The 26,037-nt window shown below is 42.1% G+C and overlaps 1 protein-coding gene across 2 annotated transcripts in view; it reads right to left on the bottom strand.

Annotated features, from left to right (window-relative positions):
* Nucleotides 1–1,206: 1,206 nt before the first annotated feature.
* LOC126162281 (uncharacterized) overlaps nt 1,207–26,037 on the bottom strand; it is a 64,450-nt gene continuing 39,619 nt past the window's right edge. For both annotated transcript variants that reach the window (XM_049918694.1, XM_049918703.1), the window contains exons 2-4: nt 21,291–21,491; nt 10,068–10,297; nt 1,207–2,295 (exon numbers count right to left, since the gene is read on the bottom strand). In XM_049918694.1, coding sequence (XP_049774651.1) covers nt 2,125–2,295; nt 10,068–10,297; nt 21,291–21,489 — 600 coding nt within the window. In that variant the 5' untranslated portion in view covers nt 21,490–21,491 and the 3' untranslated portion in view covers nt 1,207–2,124. The remainder of the gene's footprint in view (nt 2,296–10,067; nt 10,298–21,290; nt 21,492–26,037) is intronic.

Below are 26,037 nucleotides of genomic sequence, written 5' to 3'. Positions count from 1 at the left end.
AACAAGAGAAAAGAGAGAATTTTAAAGAAAGAATTATATACTTTCCATATTAATGTGCCTGTTTATATGCAGAACAGCTAAGCCTTGGAGATATGAACCTCTCGACACTTCACTCCCGCAGCTGGCAACAGCAATTTCATGTTTCTCTCAAATAAATAATAAGATTTTCCTAATTACCCTGATTATTTTTCAGTAATTACAACGTTTTTACAAAACTATACCTCATATTAGGCAATTTGATACCCCATTTGTCAAATTCTCACACTTAGTTTGGCTATGAAATTGCGGATAAAAATGTTTTCTTTGATCACTAAGTTTTTCTTAACAGTCCTGATTACTTTCAAGCAATTAAATCTTTCGTTGCAAAAGATGAGATTACGCCGGTTCGGTTTGATATCTATGGGTCTATTTCCAGCTCTTCGTTTGGCTATGAAAATTCGGACAAAAATCTATTGTGTAGTTTCTAGGGAGGCTTGTTTTCGCCGTGGTCAGAAATTTAATAAAATATGTGAGCTAAGGCAAAGGGGCTATACCACTGCACATTAAATTGCACATATTTAACTAGTTTCTGGGTTTTTAATTTGCCTAAGTAGAGCCACATCGTTTTTTCTACTTGTTTTTTGTGCGTCTTTTTTTTTCGAAAAATATTTTGAAGCGTGTGCTCGGACACTAGAAGACCAAAACACAAACGAGTGTTGAAATAGACATCTTTAAAAGTGTTATTGTAATGAAGAGTTAAACTAAACAGACACAAACACCCAGCTCTGTAGCGTTATAAGATCTCTCTCCATTGGGGCTACGGAAAAGATAAAGTCCTGTGAAACGTGTTGTAGGTATAAATGAACAGTGAATGGTAACAGTAATTTTGTTGTTTCATTCGCTATCAGCAAGGCACAGTAAAGATTAACCTAAAATATTCCCACCTAAAAGCGCTTCAAGAATTAATTTTCTTCGAAAAAAGGATTAAACTGTTTCGAATAACTAACCGAATAGCTACAATTTATGACGGTCGTGATTAACCCTCTAATTACCATTGTAGTAGAGTTAAGTTTCTTGAAACTCAAGAAACGAGCCGCTTAAGTATATTAAGAGCGATATGGTTTCTTGTTCATAATCTCAAGTAGTGGAAAAGAAAGCCATGGATATATAGTCTCATTACACATTTTGTATATTTGCTAAGAATGTAGGCTATGTGCATTGCCCTTAACATTGTTGTGGTGCTATGTCAGCAGGAACAGGTACAAGTAGAGACACTAGTAAGCAAATTTGGATATGATTCTGTAGAAGAAAGTTACAAGTACCTCAAACGACTGAACACATTCCAAGTCAGTAGCATCATGAATGGTGTTAGGATAAAATAGATACAATAATATTAAGTGAATAATAAGGATATGAGCATCTGAATTCTACATGCTGTGTTACATGAAACTATAAGCTAAAACTATCAGGTACACTGTGTGAACGGTTAGTAGCTTTTTCACATGTACAATTTTGTCCCAACAGATAAATGAAATTTTCACTCCAGCAACATTCCGTTCACTTTTAATAACTGTAACATGTGATTTGATTCTTCCGTCGCTGTTTGATGAAAAATCATATTTTTAAATCGAAAATACAAAAATGTAGGTTTTCTACAGTGTTAATTTATTACAGTAACCAGTTTGCGGCATAAACGTCATACTCAGATAACAAATGGTTAACTAATGATCTTCTAGGCAGAAATCAGTTAAGTAAATAATATTGTAGAATATCCATATATTGTGATTTATGGTATAAATAACTTTACTGTGTACAATATCAAACGTGTAAATTGTACAAAAATACGACGTTTATCACACAGTCATATAAGGCAGAAAACTATACAGCTGCTTCATACTACAAATCTTGCAATTAGTACTACAGCATAAAAAAGTATGAACTACCACAACCAAAAATATCAGCACAAATATTCTCAGTGTCTTCTCATATATGAACACAGTTGTTGTCTATGTGATGACAACTTTATGCAAAATTTTTATGTAGGCTCGAAATCGTTTCACATGTATCTGTGTCCTGTGTTCTACATGCTACCAGGTAACACAGATATCACTAATAAAAAAGCTTCATAAACTGTGTTTCCGTGGTTCAGAAGGGACAGCATAGGCCCCAAGGATCCTGTATTTCGAAGCAAACGTTGAAAGGAAAGCAGATGGTTATCTTGGCATTGACTTTCACGACTTTGTAGTAGGTAACGTTTGACCTCGCTTGCACCCAGCGGTTTAGGATGGACTGAAATGTCTTCGACAACGAAATGCTCTGTAAACAAAGAAAAGAAGAATACTAAAAGTTAAGAAATATACATTAGGGTTAATCGGACACTATATTGCTAATACAAATGGAGCAATACTAGTAAGATATTCACTACAATAGGAGATAAATGGCTTGGATATTAGCAGTATTTTTTTAAATGGAGAAAACTGATTTGAAGCCTTGACTAAATATGTTTATTTCGACATGGGTCAGTTGCATGAACTACACTTGTCAGTACACTCACTGAGTGCGGTTGAGAAATAGCATAAATCAGTGATTAACATGTATTAGTACAATGCGAGGACCGAAAGGCAGGAGAGAAACAAACTCAACAGACATTGTCGCACCAGGTGCCTCCATGAGACGCTATTGTTGCTACTGAGAGATCTCATGTTTATTATTGGTCTGTGGGTAAAACAATACTGCATAATGGATGAGCCAGAATTCTTTCTAGAAAGCAAAAAATTTTGCTACTGAGAGATCTCATGTTTATTATTGGTCTGTGGGTACAACAATACTGCATAATGGATGAGCCAGAATTCTTTCTAGAAAGCAGAAAATTTTGCTACTGAGAGATCTCATGTTTATTATTGGTATGTGGGTACAACAATACTGCATAATGGATGAGCCAGAATTCTTTCTAGAAAGCAGAAAATTTTGCTACTGAGAGATCTCATGTTTATTATTGGTATGTGGGTACAACAATACTGCATAATGGATGAGCCAGAATTCTTTCTAGAAAGCAGAAAATTTTGCTACTGAGAGATCTCATGTTTATTATTGGTCTGTGGGTACAACAATACTGCATAATGGATGAGCCAGAATTCTTTCTAGAAAGCAGAAAATTTTGCAAACTTAGGGCACACAGACCTACTTCTGTATCCGTATCCTGCTAACTACCGTGAAGTGTCTGGCAGAGGATACACTGCATACTACTTCTCGTTCCATTGACGTATGAAGTGCGGGCTCAGCGACTGCTTAAATGACAATGTGCGCATCGTAATTTGTCTAATCTTATCTTCACCATCGCAATGGGAGCGATAAGTATAAGGCTGTAGTATATTCCCAGATACTTTGTTTAATACTGTCTCTTAAAACTTTGTAATTACTTTTTACAGCGATAACTGAAATCTGTCTTCAGCATCTCCGTATGTCCTCCCTACAGTCAAACAAACCCGTGAGCATCCATGGTATCCTTCCCTGTACACCTTCAATATCGCCTGTTACTCTTATGTGTGTGAGTCTCAGACAGTTGAACAGCATTGTAAGATGGGTCGCGCGAGTGTTTTGTAAGCACTCTCCTTTGTAGGCCGACGACATATGCCCAGTCTGCTTCCAATGAACCAAAGTCTGCCATCTGCTGTACCAGTGACTGAGCCTGCATGATCATTCCAATTAACACCTCCACAAACCGTTAAACCTTGGAATTTGTATGAATTGTGGGATTCCAATTATGATTCATTAATATCATAGTGAAAGTGTGGTACATCCCAAAATACAAGGATTTTAAGCAGACTACATTCAGACGTTTGAGATTTCATTCTATGAAGGTGGAATAGGAGTTGGGGGGTATGCTCCACAATGTGGGTGAGACCAGCGGTCGCTTTCATATTTGCTTCGGTGGTACTGCAGCGGTGGTGAGTCTTACAGTCTCAGGCAATTTAATAACGTCAATATGGCAACCCATTCTTAACTGCTCTGCAGCTTAGTGTAAATATAATTGTGGGTGTGGATTTTCTAAACCATTATTTGTAGGAACCTGATTTTGATGCAATTCAGCAGAAGCTACAGGTAGATGAAACAGATGCGGTTGTGCCTTTCGTAGCACAAAGATCAGTATTCGGGTACCTCAAAAGTTCATTGCTTGGATGAACTGTATGGCAAACAAGGGACGAAAGTCGGCCTACTGTAGAAACAGTTATCGGGAGCACCAGCGAAAATAAGTAGTCCTCTAACACAGGATCAAAAACGAGTTAGGGACCAAATAGTTGAGAGAATTCTCGAGAAGAATATGTCCAAGTGTTGACCGTTTCCTGGCTGTTGGAAACTTCACAGCTGTGGTCATTTGAGCTGTGTAAGACAGTTCTTTTCCTTGTTCTACTCTGTTCCTTGTTTTGTTCTCTTCCCACATCAATGAAATAAAGAATTTTGATTTTTGACGTTTGGATATTGAGCCTATATTGCTGGTGGGATATGTTTAAATTTAAATATTGATTTTAGATTAATTTTCGTGTATTAAAGGTGTAAACATACAGGGCCAAAGAAAGAAGTGATCGTTGGTTTCCACTTTGGAGAATGGATTGGAAAACTAAGAGGTAAGAACAAAAGAGCACTGACCGATCTAAAAATGACGACAGAGGCAGCATATGATCATTGTTAAGAACAACATTGAAAGTCTACCAATTAAAAAGTTGGGAGATAATTTTCAGTTTTTAGTGAAAAAGAGGAAAGAAACTGAGGATAAGACAGAATGTTACAGGTAAAAATATGAGTGCTCGATAGTATAAAGCTACCATCATTGATTAGTTTTGTAAATGCTAAATATAGCGCGTGTAGTACAGGAAAACGAAATACGTAGCCGAGAGCGCTAGTGATATAGTGGTGGTTAATTTTTTGTACGTACAGTAATGGACTAAGCAACTGTTAGCGCTAGTGCTGTAGTGGTATTAATGTTAAGCTTATGAACGTACTGAAGTGGACAAAACCAGCGTTAAGCATTAGCGCAGCAACCAATCTCGTTTTAATTGTTGTGTTAATATTCAACGGACTGAGCAGCGATGAGTGCAAGTATAGAATCACAAATCTTCATAAATATACAATTATTGTTTAAAATAAGGTGAAAATGTCAATCTAGAAGGCATGGCATTAGTTAATTCAAGATATACAGTCAAAAATTTTGAAATACCCAGGTCTAATCGTTATATTTACAGTCATTTTTAAGAAGCTTGTAAGAAGGATGGAAAAGCTTCCAAGTTTCCACATTATGGGCAAGTATTATCATATCATGGAATATATTTAAGAAATAGTAATTTTTTTCTGTTTTCTGTCTTTCCCTTAGTTGCTCTAAATTCGTGGACGTATGTACCATCTATGCAACTAAATGAAGGTAGTTTGTGTATTGTCATACCCGTTTCGCTTCTTTTATTTGGGAAGCATCATCAGTGACCTGAAATACATTTTCCTTTTATGCATACAATAAACGTATTATTTGGTAGATATAATACGCTGCTATTTTAAGTTTTGTCGTGTTTTTCTCTTGTTTTTTGGTTAGAAGCAGCATTTGTAGCGAAAGTTCGGTACTGTGAACATATACCACAAAACGATACGTTCACAATACGGAACTTGTGCTACAAAAGTTACTTCTAACCTAAAAAACACGAGAAAAACACGACAAAATGTAATATGGCAGCATATTATATCTACCACTTAATACGTTTATTGTATGTATAAAAGGAAACATGTATTTCAGGCCACTAATGATGCTTCCTAAATAAAAGAAGCGAAACGCGTGTGGCAATAAATGAAGTGCCTTCATTTAGTACATACCTCCATGGACATATTTAAGAGAATCTGGAACGTGTATAGGCCACATCGGATTATTGTCACAAGTGTGGTATTATCGCACCCTCGCATGGACAAGTTCTCGGATTTGAAAACCTAGGCCACAGTTGAGTACCAGACAAGGCAGATAAGAGATCAAAGCCGAAGTATGTAACGGCGCCATCGCACAGATGTGTCGGGCAGAATACCCACGTGTTCCCCTACCTTTCGTCTGGTGTTACCGCAAAAGGAAGAAACACAGGTGGAACGCCTGTAGTCCGCCCCGCAACAGTCTCTAAATACGACTATCGCTGCTGAGGATAGCCTCACAAAAGCGAGGGGGCCTTAAAAAGTGATTTCTGTGAACCGGGGTATAAGGAGTAGTACGCCTAAAAAGTGTATATAATGTTGTTTATTTTAGTTGTTTTTGTTTCTTACAACTACTTAAAACTCCTGAATGTTATTTGGATGTTAAAGACATAGTAGCAAGATACGTAAGATTTTATATGGCTATAGCGGTCAGGGATACTTGAATAGTAGCAAGATACGTAAGATTTTATATGGCTATAGCGGTCAGGGATACTTGAAAATTCGGTAGTAATAGCAAACGCAAACTCAATAGGTGTTGCAAGAGTTTCTTTAAGAATAAAATTTTGGTGGTTGCGTTAAAGATGTAAGTTTCAACAGAAAGTTGTGACTAGTCTTGATTTCTAAAACTCCTGGAGTTGTAAAACGGATGGAATTGGGGTGAGACGTGGTAGGGGTATGTTATCTCATTGGCAACACTCTTTTCCGAACGACAATATTACGTAATTTAGTAAGTAGAGTAAGAGAATACGTTGTGGTAAAACACTTTCTAAATATGTATTTAATTTAATTCAAAACTGATTGATGCCGAACGTATCTAAGTCCACCAGTAGGATCCAGTTATGTGAATTTTAATTAAGTACAGGCGATATCAGAATTCGGGGTGGTGTTTGGAAGCCATATTCCGCCATCGTGAAGCTGGTGGGTGCAGCGTACTTGAGACGGATGCAACTCATCCACATGGTATGATAGCTCTGGGCCGTAACGGGACAAAAGCGAACATTTTGGAATGTTCTGGAAGCTTCATACAGAATACTGCCGTAAAAGGAACTCAAAGGGAAGACACACCTTTGCTTGAATGAAGCCATCTCTGACGCTGAAGGATGAAAGAAGAAAAATAGTACTGTCGAAAATATGTGTTTGAGGGAAGGCAGAGATATTGCAAAACTATTAGAACAGGGACTCCTGGAGAGTAAACAAGTGTGGAACATTAAAATATCAAAATATCAGAGTTGTGCTGGCGTCACAGTTCCTGGTCAGAGGCAGGCCACGACTCGTATTGGCTGAGGACAGACCTGTAGCTGATGGCAGTTCAGCTTCACTGACGTAGTAAGCTTCTTGTCAGTTCAACTGGTGTTCGCAGAGTATAAATATGTACAGTTGCTTAGGAAGTCACTTTAATTGCTGTTTACCAGTTTTACTTTTAATTGTGACAATAACTACGCCGGCTGGTGTGGCCGTGCGGTTCTAGACGCTTCAGTCTGGAACCGTGTGACCGCTACGGTCGCAGGTTCGAATCCTGCCTCGGGCATGGATGTGTGTGATGTCCTTAGGTTAGTTAGGTTTAAGTAGTTCTAAGTTCTAGGGGACTGATGACCACAGATGTTATGTCCCATAGTGCTCAGAGCCATTTGAACCATTTGAACAAGAACTACAGATTTAGACTTGGTTAGATGAGAAGAACAAAGCTTATGCCATTGTGTTACGTCATCCCTCACATTGGTACTGGCAAGTAGGACGACACTTCTCCTCTTACGGTGTACTTGTGCAGTTGTGTAGTAGGTAATCGCAGATGGTCTCCTCGGTCGCGATTGCGTGTGCAGTTTTTATAGAAGCAGGGATTCTTGTCTGTTTAGATCCTAAGCAATATAGAACAACCTTGGCGTTTGTAAAGTCCCATTTTGCAGCAGTATATTTTATTTGATATTTCGATGGGATTGCTAGTTGGTCAAATTTACGTGACACGAAGATTACTCGAAATTCGTGGCTTCAGTGCAGGCTTTATGAATTCTGGTGCGTGACATACAAAGTATTTATCTTTGATTTAAAACTTTCACTGCTGTATACCAACATAACTAGAGACCACCGGGCCTCACGGTATAGGGTGAGATTCGGATGGGTGATTTGTTTCCTTGCCGATGGGACTGGTGACAGCCAGGAGAAGCTAAATACTGGACAGTAGTTTGTGTGTTCATGGAGAAACAATATCCCCGGAAACTAGTTTTTTCGTTTCTTTTTGTCAGTTCATTATTAACGTTTGTAACTAGGAGATTAATAAACAGTTCTTTATGAAAGTCGGAACCATTTTCCTTTCGGCAGTTTGTTTTTAACAGACGCATTGGGCCAATGAACTTATATTATAGTCTCTCTTCTACACTCATGCCCATAAATTAAGGATAATGCTGATACATGGTGAAACAAGCTCTGGTGGGCGGTTTGCGGGTTTAAATCACCTCGGGGTATGACCATGCGGTGTATTTGACCTGCGGTCGTCGCACGGTGGCGCTGGCAGCAGTCCACATACGCAGAGGTGTGTTGGTGCATGTCAGAGTACTGTGCACCGAGTAAGTGTGCAGACGTTTTCAGACGTGCTAATGGTGACTGCGTGTTGAAAATGGCTCAAAGAACACATATTGATGACGTTAGGAGGGGTAGAATTCTAGGGCGACTGTAGGCTGGTCAAACAGCAGGTCGTAGCACTAGCCCTCCGTGTACCGCGATTATGACAACGATTCCAGCAGACAGGAAACGTGTCCAGGCGCTACAATATGGGACGTCCACAGTGTACAACACCACAAGAAGACCGATATCTCACCATCAGTGACCGCAGACGACCACGGAGTATTGCAGGTAGCCTTGCTCGGGACCTTACCGCAGCCACTGGAACAGTTGTCTCCAGACACACAGTCTACAGATGACTGAACAGACATGGTTTATTCGCCCAGAGACCTGCAAGATGCATTCCACTAACCCCTGATAACAGGAAAGCCCGTAAATCCTGGAGTCAAGAACACAGTACATGGTCATTGGAATAGTGGTCGCAGGTTATGTTCACGGACGAGTCTAGGTATAGTCTGAACAGTGATTCTCGACGGGTTTTCATCTGGCGTGAACCAGAAACCAGATACCAACCCCTTAATGTCCTTGAAAGGGACCTGTATAGAGATCGTGGTTTGATGGTGTGGGGTGGGATTATGATTGGCGCACGTACAACCCTGCATCTCTTTGACAGAGGAACTGTAACAGGTCAGTGTATCGGGACGTCATTTTGCTCCAGTACGTCCGCCTTTTCAGGGGTGCAGTGGGTCCCACCTTCCTCCTGATGGATGACAACGCACGGCCCCACCGATCTGCCATTGTGGAGGAGTACCTTGAAACAGAAGCTATCAGGCGAATGGAGTCGCCAGCCTGTTCTCCAGACCTAAACCCAATCGAGCACGTCTGGGATGCTCTCGGTCGACCTATATCTGCACGTTTTCAAACCCCTACGACACTTCAGGTGCCCCGACGGGCACTGGTGCAAGAATGGGAGGCTACACCCCAGCAGCTGCTCGACCACCTGATCCAGAGTATGTCAACCCGTTGTGCGGCCTGTGTACGTGTGCATGGTGATCATACGCCATATTGATGTCGGGATACATGCGCAGGAAACAGTGGCGTTTTGTAGCACATGTGTTTCGGGACGGTTTTCTCAACTTATCACCGAAACCGTGGACTTACAGATCTGTGTCGTGTGTGTTCCCTATGTGCCTGTGCTATTGGCGCCAGTTTTGTGTAGTGCCACGTTGTGCGGCACCACATTCTGCAATTACCTTTAATTTATGAGCATGAGTGTAATTCGGGTGTGCATACAAAACCACCGCGAGCTCGGGGTCAAAACGAATTCACCAGGTGATTCAGGTAGGGTTTAACAGGTTATAGCGGCACTGATACGCACTGAATGAGTCATCACGAGCTGGTAGTAGACGTCCGGTGTCACTAGTCCGTCAGTTTAAGGCTGTATTAGTTCTTTCTAGAAAGACGAGGTATGTTGTCTTTTTTTCCTTTTCACCTGTCCTATAAACTACGCTACGCACAGACACTGGTGGATATGGCGAATTAGGTTACAGTGGCGACCGTTCTCCAGTCGGAAGACTCGGGCTCGCGCTCACCTTAGCGACGCTGGTGGTGGCGCTGTAGGGCTGGAGTGCGAGCGCGCGGTGCAGCGGCGTGGTGGCGGGCGTCTCCTCGCGGCTCTCCGCGTCGCTGTAGTCGGAGGCGTCCCCCTGCCGCGTCACGATGCGCGCCGTCGCCTCCTCCGTGACGTCACCGACCTCCGCCTCCTGCTCCGCCAGCTGCTGCAGCGCTGCCGCCAGCTCGTACGCCATCAAAGCCGCTCGCTCTGCGCACACCACACAGCTACTCAGGTCTAACGGTGCACGACGCTGGTTTCCGTAACAGAAAAAACATACTTCCGTCCACAAACAAACATGTCAGAAAGGGCGGAGGCAGATAACCAGAGCATCTTTTTGCCCTCGGGGAAACTGCCTCTAGACAGCGCAAGAATCAGCAGTGGTCAAGCAAATCAGAAGTCAATAAAAACCGCGGCATTAAAGTCATATAAAGTACGTTCACAGCGAATGTGGCCTCTAAGAGAAAAAGTATCACGATTCTCGATTTGCAAAAAAATGTTGTTGTGTGGGAGATGACTGCCGAGGAGGAAATAGACTGAACATTGAATGAAAGGGTAACACATTACGAGTTGCAGCGTGAAATGTGAAAAGTTCCAACTTGATAAAAAAGCTAGAAAACCTGAGAAGGGAAATGCAGATGATCAAGCTATAGCGGTCAGTGAAGTAGAATGGAAAGAAGACAAGCATTTCTGGTCAGACGAATATTGGGTGTTATCAGCAGCATCTGAAAATGGTGTAAGTGGAGTAGGATTCTTTAGAAATAGGACAGTGAGTCAGAGAGTGAGCTGCTTTGAACAATGAAGTGATAGGATTTTTATCATCAAAATTGGCAGCAAACAAACGGCAACAACAATAATTCTGTTGCACAGGCCCTCGTCACAAGTAGAAAATGAGCAGGGAGGAGAGAGCTTATGAGACCACTGAACGTGTAATTCAATATGTAAAGGAAAAGGCCAGGAAACATTAGAAGATACAAGCTGTACTTCGAAATCAGATATTCCATACATAGACCCAGATCAAAATTTAGTACTGATGAAGAGTAGGCTGAAGTTCGTTTAAGAGAACAGTCAGGAAAAATCAACATGGAAAGATCTAAGACACATAAGTACTAAGAAATGATGAAATAATTCTTTGACGCTGCACTTACAGTAGGTGAATACCAAAGTTGGCAGTTCAGTTCAATAGGAATGGACATCTCTTAAAAGAATAATCACAGAAGTCAAACAGACGAATATAGATGTAAGGATGGTAATTTCGGAAAAACGTTGGTTAACAGAAGAAATACTTCAATTGATGTACGAAAGAAGGAAGCATAAATATGAGCTATAGCAACGTAACTCACTTATGAATGAAGTAAGTAGGAAGTGCACAAAATCTAAGGCGAAGTGGCCACAGGAAAAATGGGAAAAATCTGAAAAGAAATGGTCGCCGGAAGTAGTGATCCAGCGTAAAGAAAAGTCAAAACAACATTCGGTGAAATTAAAAGCAAACGTCTAAAAGTTAAGAGTTGATGAGGAATTCCGCTGTTAAACGTAGAGAAAAGAGTGACTTGGTGGAAACAATGCCCTGAACGACGCTACGAAAGGAACTAACTGTTTCCTCATATGATAGAAGATATGGAACTCGATATGGAAGACACAGAGGACCAAGTATTGCTGACAGAATTTGACATGGTGTTAGAAGACTTGAGATCAGATCAGGCAGAAGACATAAATAACAGTCCTTCGCAATTTGTAAAATCATTGGGAAAAGAGACTGTTCATGCTGTTGTATAGAAATGTGAGACTTGAGACACCATATCAGAAAAATAACTAAGCATCTTTTATGTGACAACCAGTTTCGCTTTAGAAAAGGTGAAGGCACCAGAAAGACAGTTCTGACGTAGCGCTTAGTAATGGAAGCAAGATTTTAAAAATTCAAGGTCTGTAGACATAGGAAAAGCGTTCGATAATGTAAATTGGTACACATTGTTCGAAATTCTCAGAACAACGGGTGTAAGTTGTAGGGAAACACGGGTAATATACAATATGAGCAAGAAGCAAGAGGAGAGAATAAGAATGAATGATCAAGACGAAGTGATCGTATTAAAAAGCGTGTAAGATGTGACACTCTTTCGCCTCTGCTGTTCAAATTGTACGTCGAAGAAGCAATGACGGAATGAAAATAAATGTTCATGAGTGGAATAGAAAATTCAGGGTGAAAGGTATCAATGATAAGATTCGATGAGAGAAGTAAAAATCAAGGCATAATTAGAGACCTGCTGTATGGAACGAACAGTCTACCGAGGACAGAACATGGATTGAAAATAATCCGAAGGAAGACGAAAGTATTGAGAAACAGCAGAAATGAGATTGATGATAAATTTAACACCAAAGTTAGAAGGAGTGAAGCCGTTCTGCTACCTTCTAAGGAAAATTGTGTATAGCAGACGAAGCAAGGAAAATGTGAAAAGGAGATTAGCGCAGGTAAAGAGAGAATCCTCGCCAAAAGAAAGGTACTAGTATTTAATATCGCTTTTAAGAAAGACATTCCTGTGAATGTACGTCTCGAGCATAGTATTGAATGGAAGAGTTTCTTGGAGTGTGGAGAAACTTGAAAAGAAGTGAATAGCAGTGTTTGAGATGCGGTGCTCCAGAAGGGTGTTAAAAATTAGGTTTAGTAATAAGATAAGAAACGAGGAGACTCTCTGCAGAATCGGAGAAAAAAGAAATATTTGGAAAGTACTGGCGTTCAGAAGGGATAGGACAATAGGACATGTGTGAAGTCATCGGGAAATAACTTCCACGGCATCAGAGGGAACTGCAGAGAGTAAGAAACTGTATGGGAAGATAGAAATTGGAATATATCCAGGAAATAACAGAAGACTTGTGTGTAAATTATACATTGAGATGAAGAGATTGATACAGCCAAGGAAGTTGTGTTGGTTCGCATCAAAAAAGAGAACTGATGACCAAAAGAAAAAGAGTCGAAGTTATGTATCCAACAGGATGAAAGCTGGGGAACTGAAGGTTTGGGTCGTTGTGTTTGAAGCGCGGCAGCTCCAAGTTTTATTCTGACGATCTCTTGATAAAATTGAAACTTTTACCCCGCCCTGTTTTAAATATATCTTACAAAACACAAATAACCACTTGTTCATTCGCTGATGAGCAGTTAACTACACAATGTGGAGAAAAATGTTTTGACAGAAGGTCCGAGCTGGGTATGGGACGTCAAACTGAGCAAAAGTTTCCAACAACCGTACGTTGCGGTGCTATGGTCTTAAAACAGCACCCAACAACGACGAACGACCGGTAGTGTATGCATTTAAATTAATTTGCCCCAAATGCCTGAGAGTGCAGTTACTAATTAAAGTAGTAATCTGACATTCCTACCCATGGATGGTTATTCTGCAAGTGAAATTTTTGTGGCTATTAAATCAATTGCGCTAAAACTACAGTCTTGTTATTACTTTGTTAAGATAAGTTGAAGAGCAGAAACGGACAAAAACGCACTGCAACACACTCCTAAGAACGTACACTTACCAGACAAACTTCAGCGTGTCCACCACAGATCAGCTATCGTCTTTTGGCTCTACCTGAACAGTGGTGCACATATTCGACTCACGGAGAGCTGGAAGATTTGCTCCATTCCACGTCCCGTATTCTTCACTCATAATGTCAAGCTGTCTTCCCCTCCTTCCCGCTCCCCACTAGATATTACGATGAAGATAAGTTGCAAACCACTGTCCACAGGGTGAACTTACTATACCAAGGACATAAAATAAACATTTTTACTGGTAATACAAAAGTAATGGCATTTAGAAACGTCGAATACATAAGATCAAAAATTCCCTTTTGTGACAAAATGGCAGACCAAGTAAAAAGGTGCAAGTATCCAGAAAATGAAATAAATTTTCTAGAAGATCAAAACGTAGCTAAAAAAATTGTAATATTCCAAGACATGTCAGCCACTGTTAACAGAAACTTAAAAAATATAGTGAAGAATGAAACTAAAGTTAAATTTTATAAAATTATGGTAGTTCCTCTATTCTTCGGCAGGAGAAATACTTGATAAATAAACAATGATGATTTTAAAAAGAGTTGGAATAATAAATATAGTAGATAAATATAAGATTTAACTGAAGGACGATGTGGAAAAACTTCCAGACCGGCGATTAGCACCACAAGCCATGTAACACATGAGCCAAACTGTTAAGATCACCAGCTTAACAGCGTGCTGTTGCACCAGTGGAACGCAATACTGCAGCGTATCAGCGTGACATGGATTTGAAAAGTGCCTGGTAGGGTTCTGGAGGTATGTGGCTCCAGCTGTTCACCCACACAACATTAAAGTCTCCTTTACAACACAAAAAAACGTAACATAACACAAACATTCACACACAAATAAACGCACACAGTCCGGCATATAGAAACTTGTTGCACATGTAAAGCACTCTGTGTAGCACAAACATTAAGAGACTTTCAAAAAAGTATAAAGTGGACACATAAATGTCTGCCACAAATACAGTTACGCTGTACAATTACTACCTGCTTACACACGATTTGTCGGTTTTCTTACATAGCATCTTCATCAAAATTCTTCCGCAAGGATTTTATCTGCTTTTATCTGCTACGTATTTACAAACCATACTTGCACAACTGCTATAGTTTGTTTTTTCTCCAGTAGCAACTTATACTGATGAGCCAAAACATTATGACCACCTGCTTAATAGCTTGTTTGGCCGTCCTTGGAACGAAATACTTCACTGATTCTGTGTATAAGGGATCCGACAGTTTGTTTCTAGGATTTTCAAGGTATGTGACAGACGTAATTCGCGTAAATAAAGGGCCATCAGGGAAGACATCAAGCATAAAGGGATGCAGGTGATTCAGACCTGTCAGCGTGTCTTAGATTACTACCATGTGTCCCATACAAGGGCAGGGGAATATCTGATGTAGCAGAATACGGCCCACATCAGCCTCCGTCCGTGGAATGCTGCACGTTTCGAGCCACCGTCCACCTCCATGACGGCGATTGTAGAGACGACCATCGACCTCTTGTATCAAAAATGTGATCCTTTGCCCAATGCAGTCGTAATTGACTGTGTCACTGGGTCAACATGCTAGCACGTAAGGGCGGTCTGCTGCGGAGCTCCATGTTCAACAATGTACGATGAACGGTATGCACTGAAACACTTGTGAGTGCACCAGCATTGTGCCCTGTCGGCAGAGATGCCACAGACCACCACGTGGTCTACTTTACAGAGCAGTCAAGCCTCCGAACCCCCCGTTCTGTGAATATTCGTGGACATCCAACTATTTAGCGCCTAGTTGTATTTTTGTTGTCCTTCTACTTCTTTCTGTAGTTACTCACGACCAACTTCGCCGTTTTCGAGATACTCGTTCACAGGCATTGCGTAATAATAATCTCCCCTTGTTCAGCGTCGCTTATCTCAATGTACACTCTAGGAAATTGAAATAAGAACACCGTGAATTCATTGTCCCAGGAAGGGGAAACTTTATTGACACATTCCTGGGGTCAGATACATCACATGATCACACTGACAGAACCACAGGCACATACACACAGGCAACAGAGCATGCACAATGTCGGCACTAGTACAGTGTATATCCACCTTTCGCAGCAATGCAGGCTGCTATTCTCCCATGGAGACGATCGTAGAGATGCTGGCTGTAGTCCTGTGGAACGGCTTGCCATGCCATTTCCACCTGGCGCCTCAGTTGGACCAGCGTTCGTGCTGGACGTGCAGACCGCGTGAGACGACGCTTCATCCAGTCCCAAACATGCTCAATGGGGGACAGATCCGGAGATCTTGCTGGCCAGGGTAGTTGACTTACACCTTCTAGAGCACGTTGGATGGCACGGGATACATGCGGACGTGCATTGTCCTGTTGGAACAGCAAGTTCCCTTGCCGGTCTAGGAATGGTAGAACGATGGGTTCGATGACGGTTTGGATGTACCGTGCACTATTCAGTGTCCCGTCGACGATCACCAGTGGTGTACGGCCAGTGTAGGAGATCGCTCCCCACACCATGATGCCGGGTGTTGGCCCTGTGTGCCTCGGTCGTATGCAGTCCTGATTGTGGCGCTCACCTGCACGGCGCCAAACACGCATACGACCATCATTGGCACCAAGGCAGAAGCGACTCTCATCGCTGAAGACGACACGTCTCCATTCGACCCTCCATTCACGCCTGTCGCGACACCACTGGAGGCGGGCTGCACGATGTTGGGGCGTGAGCGGAAGACGGCCTAACGGTGTGCGGGACCGTAGCCCAGCTTCATGGAGACGGTTGCGAATGGTCCTTGCCGATACCCCAGGAGCAACAGTGTCCCTAATTTGCTGGGAAGTGGCGGTGCGGTTCCCTACGGCACTGCGTAGGATCCTACGGTCTTGGCGTGCATCCGTGCGTCGCTGCGGTCCGGTCCCAGGTCGACGGGCACGTGCACCTTCCGCCGACCACTGGCGACAACATCGATGTACTGTGGAGACCTCACACCCTACGTGTTGAGCAATTCGGCGGTACGTCCACCCGGCCTCCCGCATGCCCACTATACGCCCTCGCTCAAAGTCCGTCAACTGCACATACGGTTCACGTCCACGCTGTCGCGGCATGCTACCAGTGTTAAAGACTGCGATGGAGCTCCGTATGCCACGGCAAACTGGCTGACACTGACGGCGGCGGTGCACAAATGCTGCGCAGCTAGCGCCATTCGACGGCCAACACCACGGTTCCTGGTGTGTCCGCTGTGCCGTGCGTGTGATCATTGCTTGTACAGCCCTCTCGCAGTGTCCGGAGCAAGTATGGTGGGTCTGACACACCGGTGTCAATGTGTTCTTTTTTCCATTTCCAGGAGTGTATTTCCACCTTTGCAACCCATATCTTCACTTGGGTGATCCCCCGTCCGTACCTACTCCGCTTACATACGTTTGTTACGGTGTCCCGAGCCCGCAGTGCCACCAAGCGGCGTCCAACGCCGAGTTGGGCAGTGGTCGTAATATTTTGTTTTTATTAATGTATATTCTTCCTTCATGACAGTTTTTCGCCAAACATATCAGACTGCGTTTTTTTTTTTAATTTCAAACTCTTCCATTTTCAGTTTTATTTGCGCGCTTAAAAGAGTAATTTCTGAAATAGGGCGTGCTTCAGATGTGTTTGATAAATTGCTTCTTTTTTTTTCGAGATCTGTGGAATAATACTCTTTGTATCCGATCCTTATCTGCAGTATCTGTAGACTGCTTAACGGTAGCTGAGGAACAGAGGCACTGTTGTACAGGAAGTGATGGAGGACATGAAACACAGTACACATGTAACAGAGGGATGTGGAATATTTGTAACGAAAAATGGTACATATTTCATCACATGGGAAAGCGAATAACGTTCATGTTTGACACAGGTCGAACTTCTAACATAAAGGTCGATATCAGATTCTCAGTAAGCAGTAGGCCCACCTCGGGCACTAACGTACATTCTGCACTGTTCAGGACTCCTTGGGAGATATTGTCCTGATCGTCTCTCAAGGTGGTTTGCAGTTCTTGCAGGGTTCGGGGAGGGGGTGTTCGTTGAGAAACACGTTGCCAAGAATATCTCAGGCATGCTCTTTAGTGCTTAGGACCGGGGAGCACGCAGCCCATTCCATACGTTCAATATCTTCACACGTTCGATACGTTAGCAGTCCTATGTGGGCAGCCACTGCCATCGATAAACAGAAATTCGGAGCCTACCGCACCCTTAAACACAAGAACACAATCAGAACACTCAACCTACAATACCGCTGTGCTTTAACGGTATCTCGACCAGAGATATGCGGCCATTGCGCGTAATGCCTGCCTACACCATAACGCCTAGGCCGTACCGATTAAATTCATGAGCATTCTGTGGTGGGTAAAATGTTTCACTCTATCTTCACGTTTCACTCGTCACAGTGAAGCAGGATTCGTCGGAGGACATCACTCTGGACGGCTGTTGCTGACCTCAACCAACGTGGTCCCTATACCAACAGACTCATTCTCGTCGATGGCGTCATTGAAGCTTCCACGTACACAAATCAGCCTGCTTTAATCGCCGCGAAATGGTTCTGACAGTGACACATATACTGGTAGTGGCTTCGAGGTCTGCAACAGTCTGCATAGAAGTGAGATGTCCACTAGGGCTACTTATCCTCTCCGGTGCAGTAGTCCATCTACAATCACCGGCGTGATTTCACACAGCATTTCTACCTTCAGCGGCCTTTTATAACCACGAGGTGGCACTCTTGGACTCACCCATTATTGTGGCCACAGTAGTGACTTTTCGTCCAGATTTGAGCCGTGTAACTGCTCGTTCACAGTCTAAGTACTCAAATCAGGTCTTACAGCACGGAATACCGCGCTAATCGGTTCCACAGGAGCCTTCGTCGAACATTGTATTGCGTGAACTGTCGAATGCATACAGAGCATTAGTGCGCAGGTTTCGCTGCAGTTAAAGCATCCTGTCCTTTGTATTTGCTTTCACTAGCATTGGTTAGATATTATCTGATACAAAGTTATACAAGGGTCAAACATTATAAAGTCTTACACAAATCGTAGCTTCCTGTCTGGTAATAATATGTTCTTTAGCCAAGGAAGTTGTAAAAGTTTCTCACATACCCATATCTGGGAACTTTACAAAACCGATAAGATGGTTACTGATATCTTTGTTCTGCACTTCTTATTTGGCAGATAACTTCCTTGCATATCTTGATTCTATATTTGGATCTCAACCACAATAAACTGTATTATCGTTGTTCACAATAATATTCCTATTTGCTTTGCAGTTTTCTCACACATTGAAATTATGGTTGAATTCTCGATAATTACACATTTCCGCTTTGTTAAAAATCCCAGCAGAATCTTGTATTTTATCCAGCTCTATGTGCTACCCCTCACATGCCACCCCTAGTTCGATACCAGATAATCTGTAGCACTGTGTCACATAGACTAGGCGCTGCATGGTACTATCCCATATGTACACTCATGTGCAAGTAAGACCAGTAGGGATTTTTTTTCAATATTTCTCTTGCAGTCACATTGATGTTTCCGTGCAGGCGAAAGGGTACTTTAGCCTCTGCCCTTTCTCAGATAGATGAACTTTGAGGATTTACCATGTAAAGAACTGTTAAATACGCCACACATCTTGTTATTTAGCATTGCAGATCATCCTTTCGGTAATTGTTCTTGGCTGACCAGTAGTTCAAATGAAATGAATGCATGGTGTCTGTTTCTTCGTAGATGTCCAAAAGAAGAGATACCACGCGGTATCCGCCGCTGTGATACATACTATGTAAACTGAAGATGGAGGGAGGGGGGGGGGGGGGGAATCGAAAGTAAAGGGAAGGATTTATTAATGTCAGCCGCATTCGGACTTTAGTGCGGAATCATCGGCTACGAGTAAGAAATGTGTGCTAGAATGGGATTCGAACCCTGTTCCTCCTTATTACTCAGCAGTTGCGTTAAACACTGTGTCATCTGAACGCAGAGTTTGTGGCAGTAGTGTTGCCAAGCCACGTCCCCACTTAGCGCCACCAATCCGCACTCCCTCTCCATGCCCTCTGAACAAGCTACTTTGAGATTCCCACAGGATGTCGAACGTAATTATGCATCTGTACTGAAGGTGGTGGATTCATTTCTCACCAGAATGAGTCAGCTGTAGGTGGGAATATTGGTTGGCTGAGAGGCGTGCAGAGATAGTGATAAACACTGTGTCCAAATGGAGCATTAGTTAACGTAACTGCCTAGTAAGCGAGAGATTCCAGGTCTGAATCCAAGTCCTGATGCAGCTGACATCAATAGTTTCTTCCCTTTCCTTCATTTCTCCACACTCCTCCTTCAGTGTACGTAACACTAGTACAAAGCTGCCCCCTCTGACAGGAACATAATACCTGTACGGTCTGCATATCCGTAAAATGAGAAATAAGACAAGAGCGAAATTGAGCTGATCAACAAATCTCGACTTGTCTGAGGCCTTGCTGACTAAACATACGTACACATCTTAGCACTGTCCGATTGACATCACACATATGCAGTTAATAGTAAAGAGAGAGGGGTCAGAAAGAGCCCAAATTTGTTTGATATCAAGAGGACATTGTGGGACGTAGGGAACAAGTAGGCAGCCCGGGGGTACATACTGATTGGCAGTTTCGTTATAATGGACAAGAAAATACTGGACCATGATTGGGAGATTTAAATTCATGTGTCTTGGTTTATCTCTCTCACGCCTATTTCCATGAATGTGGTGTGGCATAGGTGAGGTGAGGGGAGGGAGTTGCAGGGGGAAAGAGATGTGATGTCGTCATGTATTTGCCTCTGCCCCTGAGTGTAGGCAACCAAAGGGCCAGAATTCCCATAGCATCGCTACTCGCATCGGCTGATCATTTATTCCTGTTTTCGAGTACCAGGCTTTCTACTTCTCGATTGTCCATTCTCCGCAGAAAGATGGTCTGCCTCTTCGTTTTTCGTCATTCTGACTCTTTAACCAGACTGGGAGTGTCTGCAGCACCTAACCACTGTGTCTTAATGATGGTGTATTGTTGCTGAACACTTCTATTAACTCAGAATTCAGCATTATTCTCCTTAAAATGCAGAGGACGAAGTACTGCATGATTTTTTGCTTTTAAGACGGACTGCGCTGTTTTGTTTGGGTTGCTCTAACGTCGTGCTACTGTAATGTAAGGTTAAGATTTCAATGTGTACCAGAACTGTAGTCATACACTGCAAACAAGTAAATTTTTTTACGTAACTTCTATTTTCGAGTTGATAATTAGTGCTTTATGATTATCCCTCTATGAACATCATAAGCATGAAAGGTTCAGCATCTTTCCTCAGACTCTGAAGTGCTACCACAATTTGGTAGTCCAACATTGCAGTTCTTAGGTACACGATTTATCGGCTCCACAGTTTATCGGCTCCTTGGGCTATGGCGTTGTTCTTCTGACTTTTTCTCAGTTCTGTTGTCAAACATGTAGTTGTGTGGTACATAAAGGTGACATAAATAAGCAAAATAGCAATAATTTGCAAACAGTAGTTTGTAGAAGCGTGTACTCAAATTTCGCAGAAATATCTTCACGTTTTCTGGAGTCACTTTAATTTGTTTTCGGTTTTCTTTCATCTGAAAATACGAACGTTTCGTTGAAGTGTAGCAAGAAGGTTTGTGCTTACACGACAGCCGGTACGACTGACTCACCTTTCTGGGTAAGAGACTCGAGCAGCCGGTCGCCAGCGCCTACCGTGGTCGCCTCGGTGCTGGTGCTTGCGGGTTCCTCTGCTGACGTCACGGGCGCCGCAGCAGCAGGTGCAGCCACGGCCAGCAGTAACAGGAGCAGCATCTGGAGGGCCCTGCACCTCGTGCGTGCAATTGGCGGCTGGCCACTGTCTCCACACATGGCTGTAACATTTATATAGGCACTGTACAACTAAACACCCAACACTTGACAGAGGCGACGCCCACTGACGATCATTAAAATTGCAACACCGGATAGGAACGCTAATACAATTTATGCACTTTGTTATACAGTATAGTAGGAAGAATAACTGATTATATTTGCGGTTGTTTTGGTAGTATACGATTATATTTGCGGTTGTTTTGGTAGTATACAGGGTCCGAAATTTATAAACGGTGTGCACCTCTGGTAGCAACAGCTGCCCAAAAGGGGCTGAGCATCGGACTCAGCAATGACAGCTTCCGTGCACGAATACGTCCGTCGTAATGCTGTACACGGAACTAGGGCTCATCTGAAAAGATGATGTGGTGTCACTCCACGTCCAGTGTTGTCACCTCTCTACTGGCACGTCAAGGGAAGTATAATAATGATCGCTGCGCTGACAATCGGTGGTGTTCCAGACGTCGTCTCACTTCACTTGCTGGAAACAAGCCCATTACCTGACTCAATGTACGTTACATCGATGTATACTCCCACGCAGCTGAATAAACAATAGCTCTGAGCTGTCGTGCGCTAGTAGCGTGGGGACGTTGAGACCTTGCATGGAGTTGAGAATGAGTACCTGAGCCCATTGATTGCATATACACATGGCGGTCATTAAATCCCATCCAACGCGAGCGGAAATATCGAGGAACGACTAACAACTGTGTCGATATGTAGCAGTTCTACCACGGTGGAGTTACTTCATAAACGAGACATAACGCTGTCTTCTTGCAAACTATGTTCTAATGCTATTTCTGAATGATAAACAGGCTGTGTAATCATTTCTTATAGACTGCTGTACTCCTGACTCCTTTGTGCGATTATGCTGAAATGCTAATGGCTTACATATCCAAGCATCTAGTACACTTCACGCCAATTCAACGTTTCATGGTGTTGCCATTGCAGTAATCATCAGTGTAAAATCATCGTCGCCTACACTTCTGTCTCTTAGCAAAAACGCACAACTGAAAATGAGGAAACAAACGGTTGACCCTTGTTGTGGAAGGAACAAATGTCATTGCTGTATGTCTTGTGTTTTATTTGTGATTCCAATTGTAACAGTTGCATGCTTAATATAAAATAAAATTACACATACGCGTGGCTGTCTCGATACTTTTGTTTCTATCTCACCGGCATTTTCTAGCAGATGTAGACTTTTGCCAGTTTAGAGATTAAAGGTAAAATACAAGTCCACCGTGGTTGAAAGCCACCAGACTATCACTAGCCAAATTTAATACACGTTATTCCCTATAAGAATCAAACTTAAAAGTGGATACAGTAGATCAGCATCTTAAAAATATTTACCTCTGTTAACTGCTCATAAGAAACTATGGAATTTGCGACTTATTCGGTCTGACAAAATACAGGTCATATCGTAAGGGAACTGGTTGTAAATTAGGTTGGTAGTGTGTAACTGGCATACCAGCACACATAGCATCTAAATTAAGGGCTAGTCTTTTGTAGGAAAATAGCTCCAGTAAACAGTAAACCTATTGCAGGTCCAAGGTCGAGTCCGGAAAGGAGACAGAATCTAGAGTAGATCATTTACCAAAACATGGTGAGACGGTAGGTGTCCCAGTCCTTGAATCCAATTTTTATTCTTTGCCCATTATTAATGTTATTTTCAGTTCTACACATACACACTGGTAAGTAGGACCTTTCATTAAAGTCAGAAATGCTTTCTACAGTAATACCCTTATTGCTATAAGTAACAGATTCAATCTTCATCTCTTAATAGAATACTATCAACGGCCTTCAGTCACTTATAACAGGTAATTCTCAAGATAGAACCTATTTATTTGTTGTTATACTTTTGCACAATAACTTTAGTATTGTTGTCCTACTTAACATATTCATTGTCTTTTGGAAAATTACACGTTTTATCTGCAACGAACGAGATTTATTTACTTTATTTTTGCCGTACTGCCAGTGTATTCGCACAACTTAGTGAAACTTCCTAATTTCATGCAAGTCTTGCGTGTAGGCGATCTACTGCCCCATTCACATTTACGTAGAGTCTTCGGGAACTGAATCGTACTGCCGTGTTATATTGTAAATTCCCAGCACCAAATTTTATGTGAATCCTAATACATTCTTCAACATTGCATGATAATAAAAACATAGATGCATTTGCTGTAGTCGTCGCTCTGATTAAAGCAGTGGACAGTTCTTTGTTCATTAACAACAAATACAAGAATTGATTCGCTGCTTCCACTGCAGTATTAGAGCGGTCACCCTTTTACTCGGGAAACAGTTGTTTTAACTACGAGTACTTCCCCAAGCAACCTGTGTCGTGGACTTTGATTCCTATCCACAAATTTGATGTTCGTCTTTATTTAAAACGGTATACATTACATTTCTGAGTGCCGGCCGCTGTGGCCGAGCGGTTCTAGGCGCTTCAGTCTGGAACTGCGCGACCGCTACGTTCGCAGGTTCGGCTCCTGCCTCGGGCATGGATGTGTGTGATGTACTTAGGTTGGTTAGGTTTAAGTAGTTCTAAGTTCTAGGGGACTGATGACCTCAGATGTTAAGTCCCATAGTGTTCAGAGCCATTTGAACCATTTGAACATTTCTGAGTCAACATTTACGAGCGACTTTCCCTGCTATCTACATCTACATGATTACCTTGCAATTCACAATTAAGTGCCTGGCACAGTGTTCACCGAACCACCTTCAAGCTACTTCTGTACCGTTCCATTCTCGAGCTGCGTGCTGGAATCTTTCTGTGCGAACTCTGATTTCTTTTATTTTGCTATGATGACCATTTCTCCCTATGAAGCTGGGTGCCAATAAAATATATTCACACTCTGAGGAGAAAGTTGACAATCGAATTTTCATGAGAATATCCTGACGCAGCGAAAAACGCCTTTGCTTTAATGACTGCCACCCCAATTCACGTATCAGATCCGTCGCGCTCTTTCCTCTATTTCGCGACAGTACAAAACGAACTGCCCCTCTTTGAACTTTTTCGATGCTCTCCGTCGATCCTATCTGATTGTGGATCCCAGACCACATAGTCTAGACAGTCTCTTTAGCAGATCTGTTGCATTTTCTCAGTGTTCTGCCAATAAATCGTAGCCTTTGGTTTTCTTTATCCACGACGTTATCTATGTGATCGTTCCAGCTTAAGTTATTCGTAACTGTAATCCTTAAGTATTAAGTTGAATTTACAGTCTTCATATCTGTGTGATTTATCTTGTAACCGAAATGAAGCATATTCGTTTTGTTATTTATTTGAATGACTTCACACTTTTCATTATCCAGAGTCAATGAAAAACAGATGTCTTTTTTTAAATCGTTTTGCAATTTGTTTTGATCATATGATGACTATATAAGCCGGTAAATGACAGCATTACTTGCAAACAATCTAAGAGTGCTACTCTGAATGCCTCCTAAATCGTTTATGTAGATCAGGAATAGCAGAAGGCCTACAACACTGCATTGTGGAACGCCAGATATTACTTCTGTTTCATTCGATGCCTTTCCCTCAGTTACTGCGAACGGTAATAACTACGAACGGTAACCTTTTTGACAGGAAATCACGAATACAGTCGCACAACTGAGACGAAACTCCATAGGAAAGCAATTTGATTAGAAATCACTTGTGAGGTACGGTATCAAAAGCCTCTGGAAATCTAAAAGTATGTAATCAATTTGACATCCTCTGTCAATAGCACTCATTACTTCTTGAGAATAACGAGCTAGTTGTGTTTCAAAAGAACGATACTTTCTGAATCCTTGTTAGCTGTTACTCAATAAATCGTTTTCTTCGAAATAGCTCATAATGTTCGAAAGCAGTACATGTTACAAAATCTTACTGCGAATCGACATTAGCGATATGCATCTGTAAGCCAGCGGATTACTCTTACTTCCATTTTTGGGTACTGGTGTAACTTGTGCAACTTTCCAGTCATTAGGTATGGTTCTTTCAACGAGCAATCGCTTGGTATGATTGCTAAATGCTAAGTATGGAGGTACCGTATCAGCATGCTCTGAGAGGAAACTGACTGGTATACAATAAGGACCGGAAGCCTTGTCTTTATTAAGTGATTTATGCTGCTTTGTACTCCGAAGATGTCTACTTCTAAGTTACTCGTGCTGGCAGTTGTTCTTGTTTCGAATTCTAGAATATTTACTGCGTCTTCTTTGTCGAAGGAATTTCGAGAAACCATAATTACTAATTCTGCTTTAGTGACACTGTCATCAGGAACGTCACCAGTAGTGTCCACCAGTGATGGTGCAGATTGTGTGTTTTCGCTGGTGTACTTAATATACGACCAGAATCTCTTCGGGTTTTCTTGCAGATTTCGAGACAGAGTTTTGTTACAGAAAGTATTAAAAGCATCTCGCACTGAAGTTTGATCTACATTCCGAGCTTCTGTAAAACTTCGCGTTCTTTTAAATTTGGTAGGCCATTTTTCGTTGTTTTTGCAAGTGTTATATCCTCTTTACTGTACCAAGGTCGATTCCAATGTACTTTCTGAGTGCGCTAAATCGCATAACGTGATA

This window comes from Schistocerca cancellata, chromosome 1 (assembly GCF_023864275.1).
Source record: "Schistocerca cancellata isolate TAMUIC-IGC-003103 chromosome 1, iqSchCanc2.1, whole genome shotgun sequence".
Lineage (NCBI taxonomy): Eukaryota > Metazoa > Arthropoda > Insecta > Orthoptera > Acrididae > Schistocerca > Schistocerca cancellata.
This window is presented reverse-complemented; position numbering and strand designations above follow the sequence as displayed.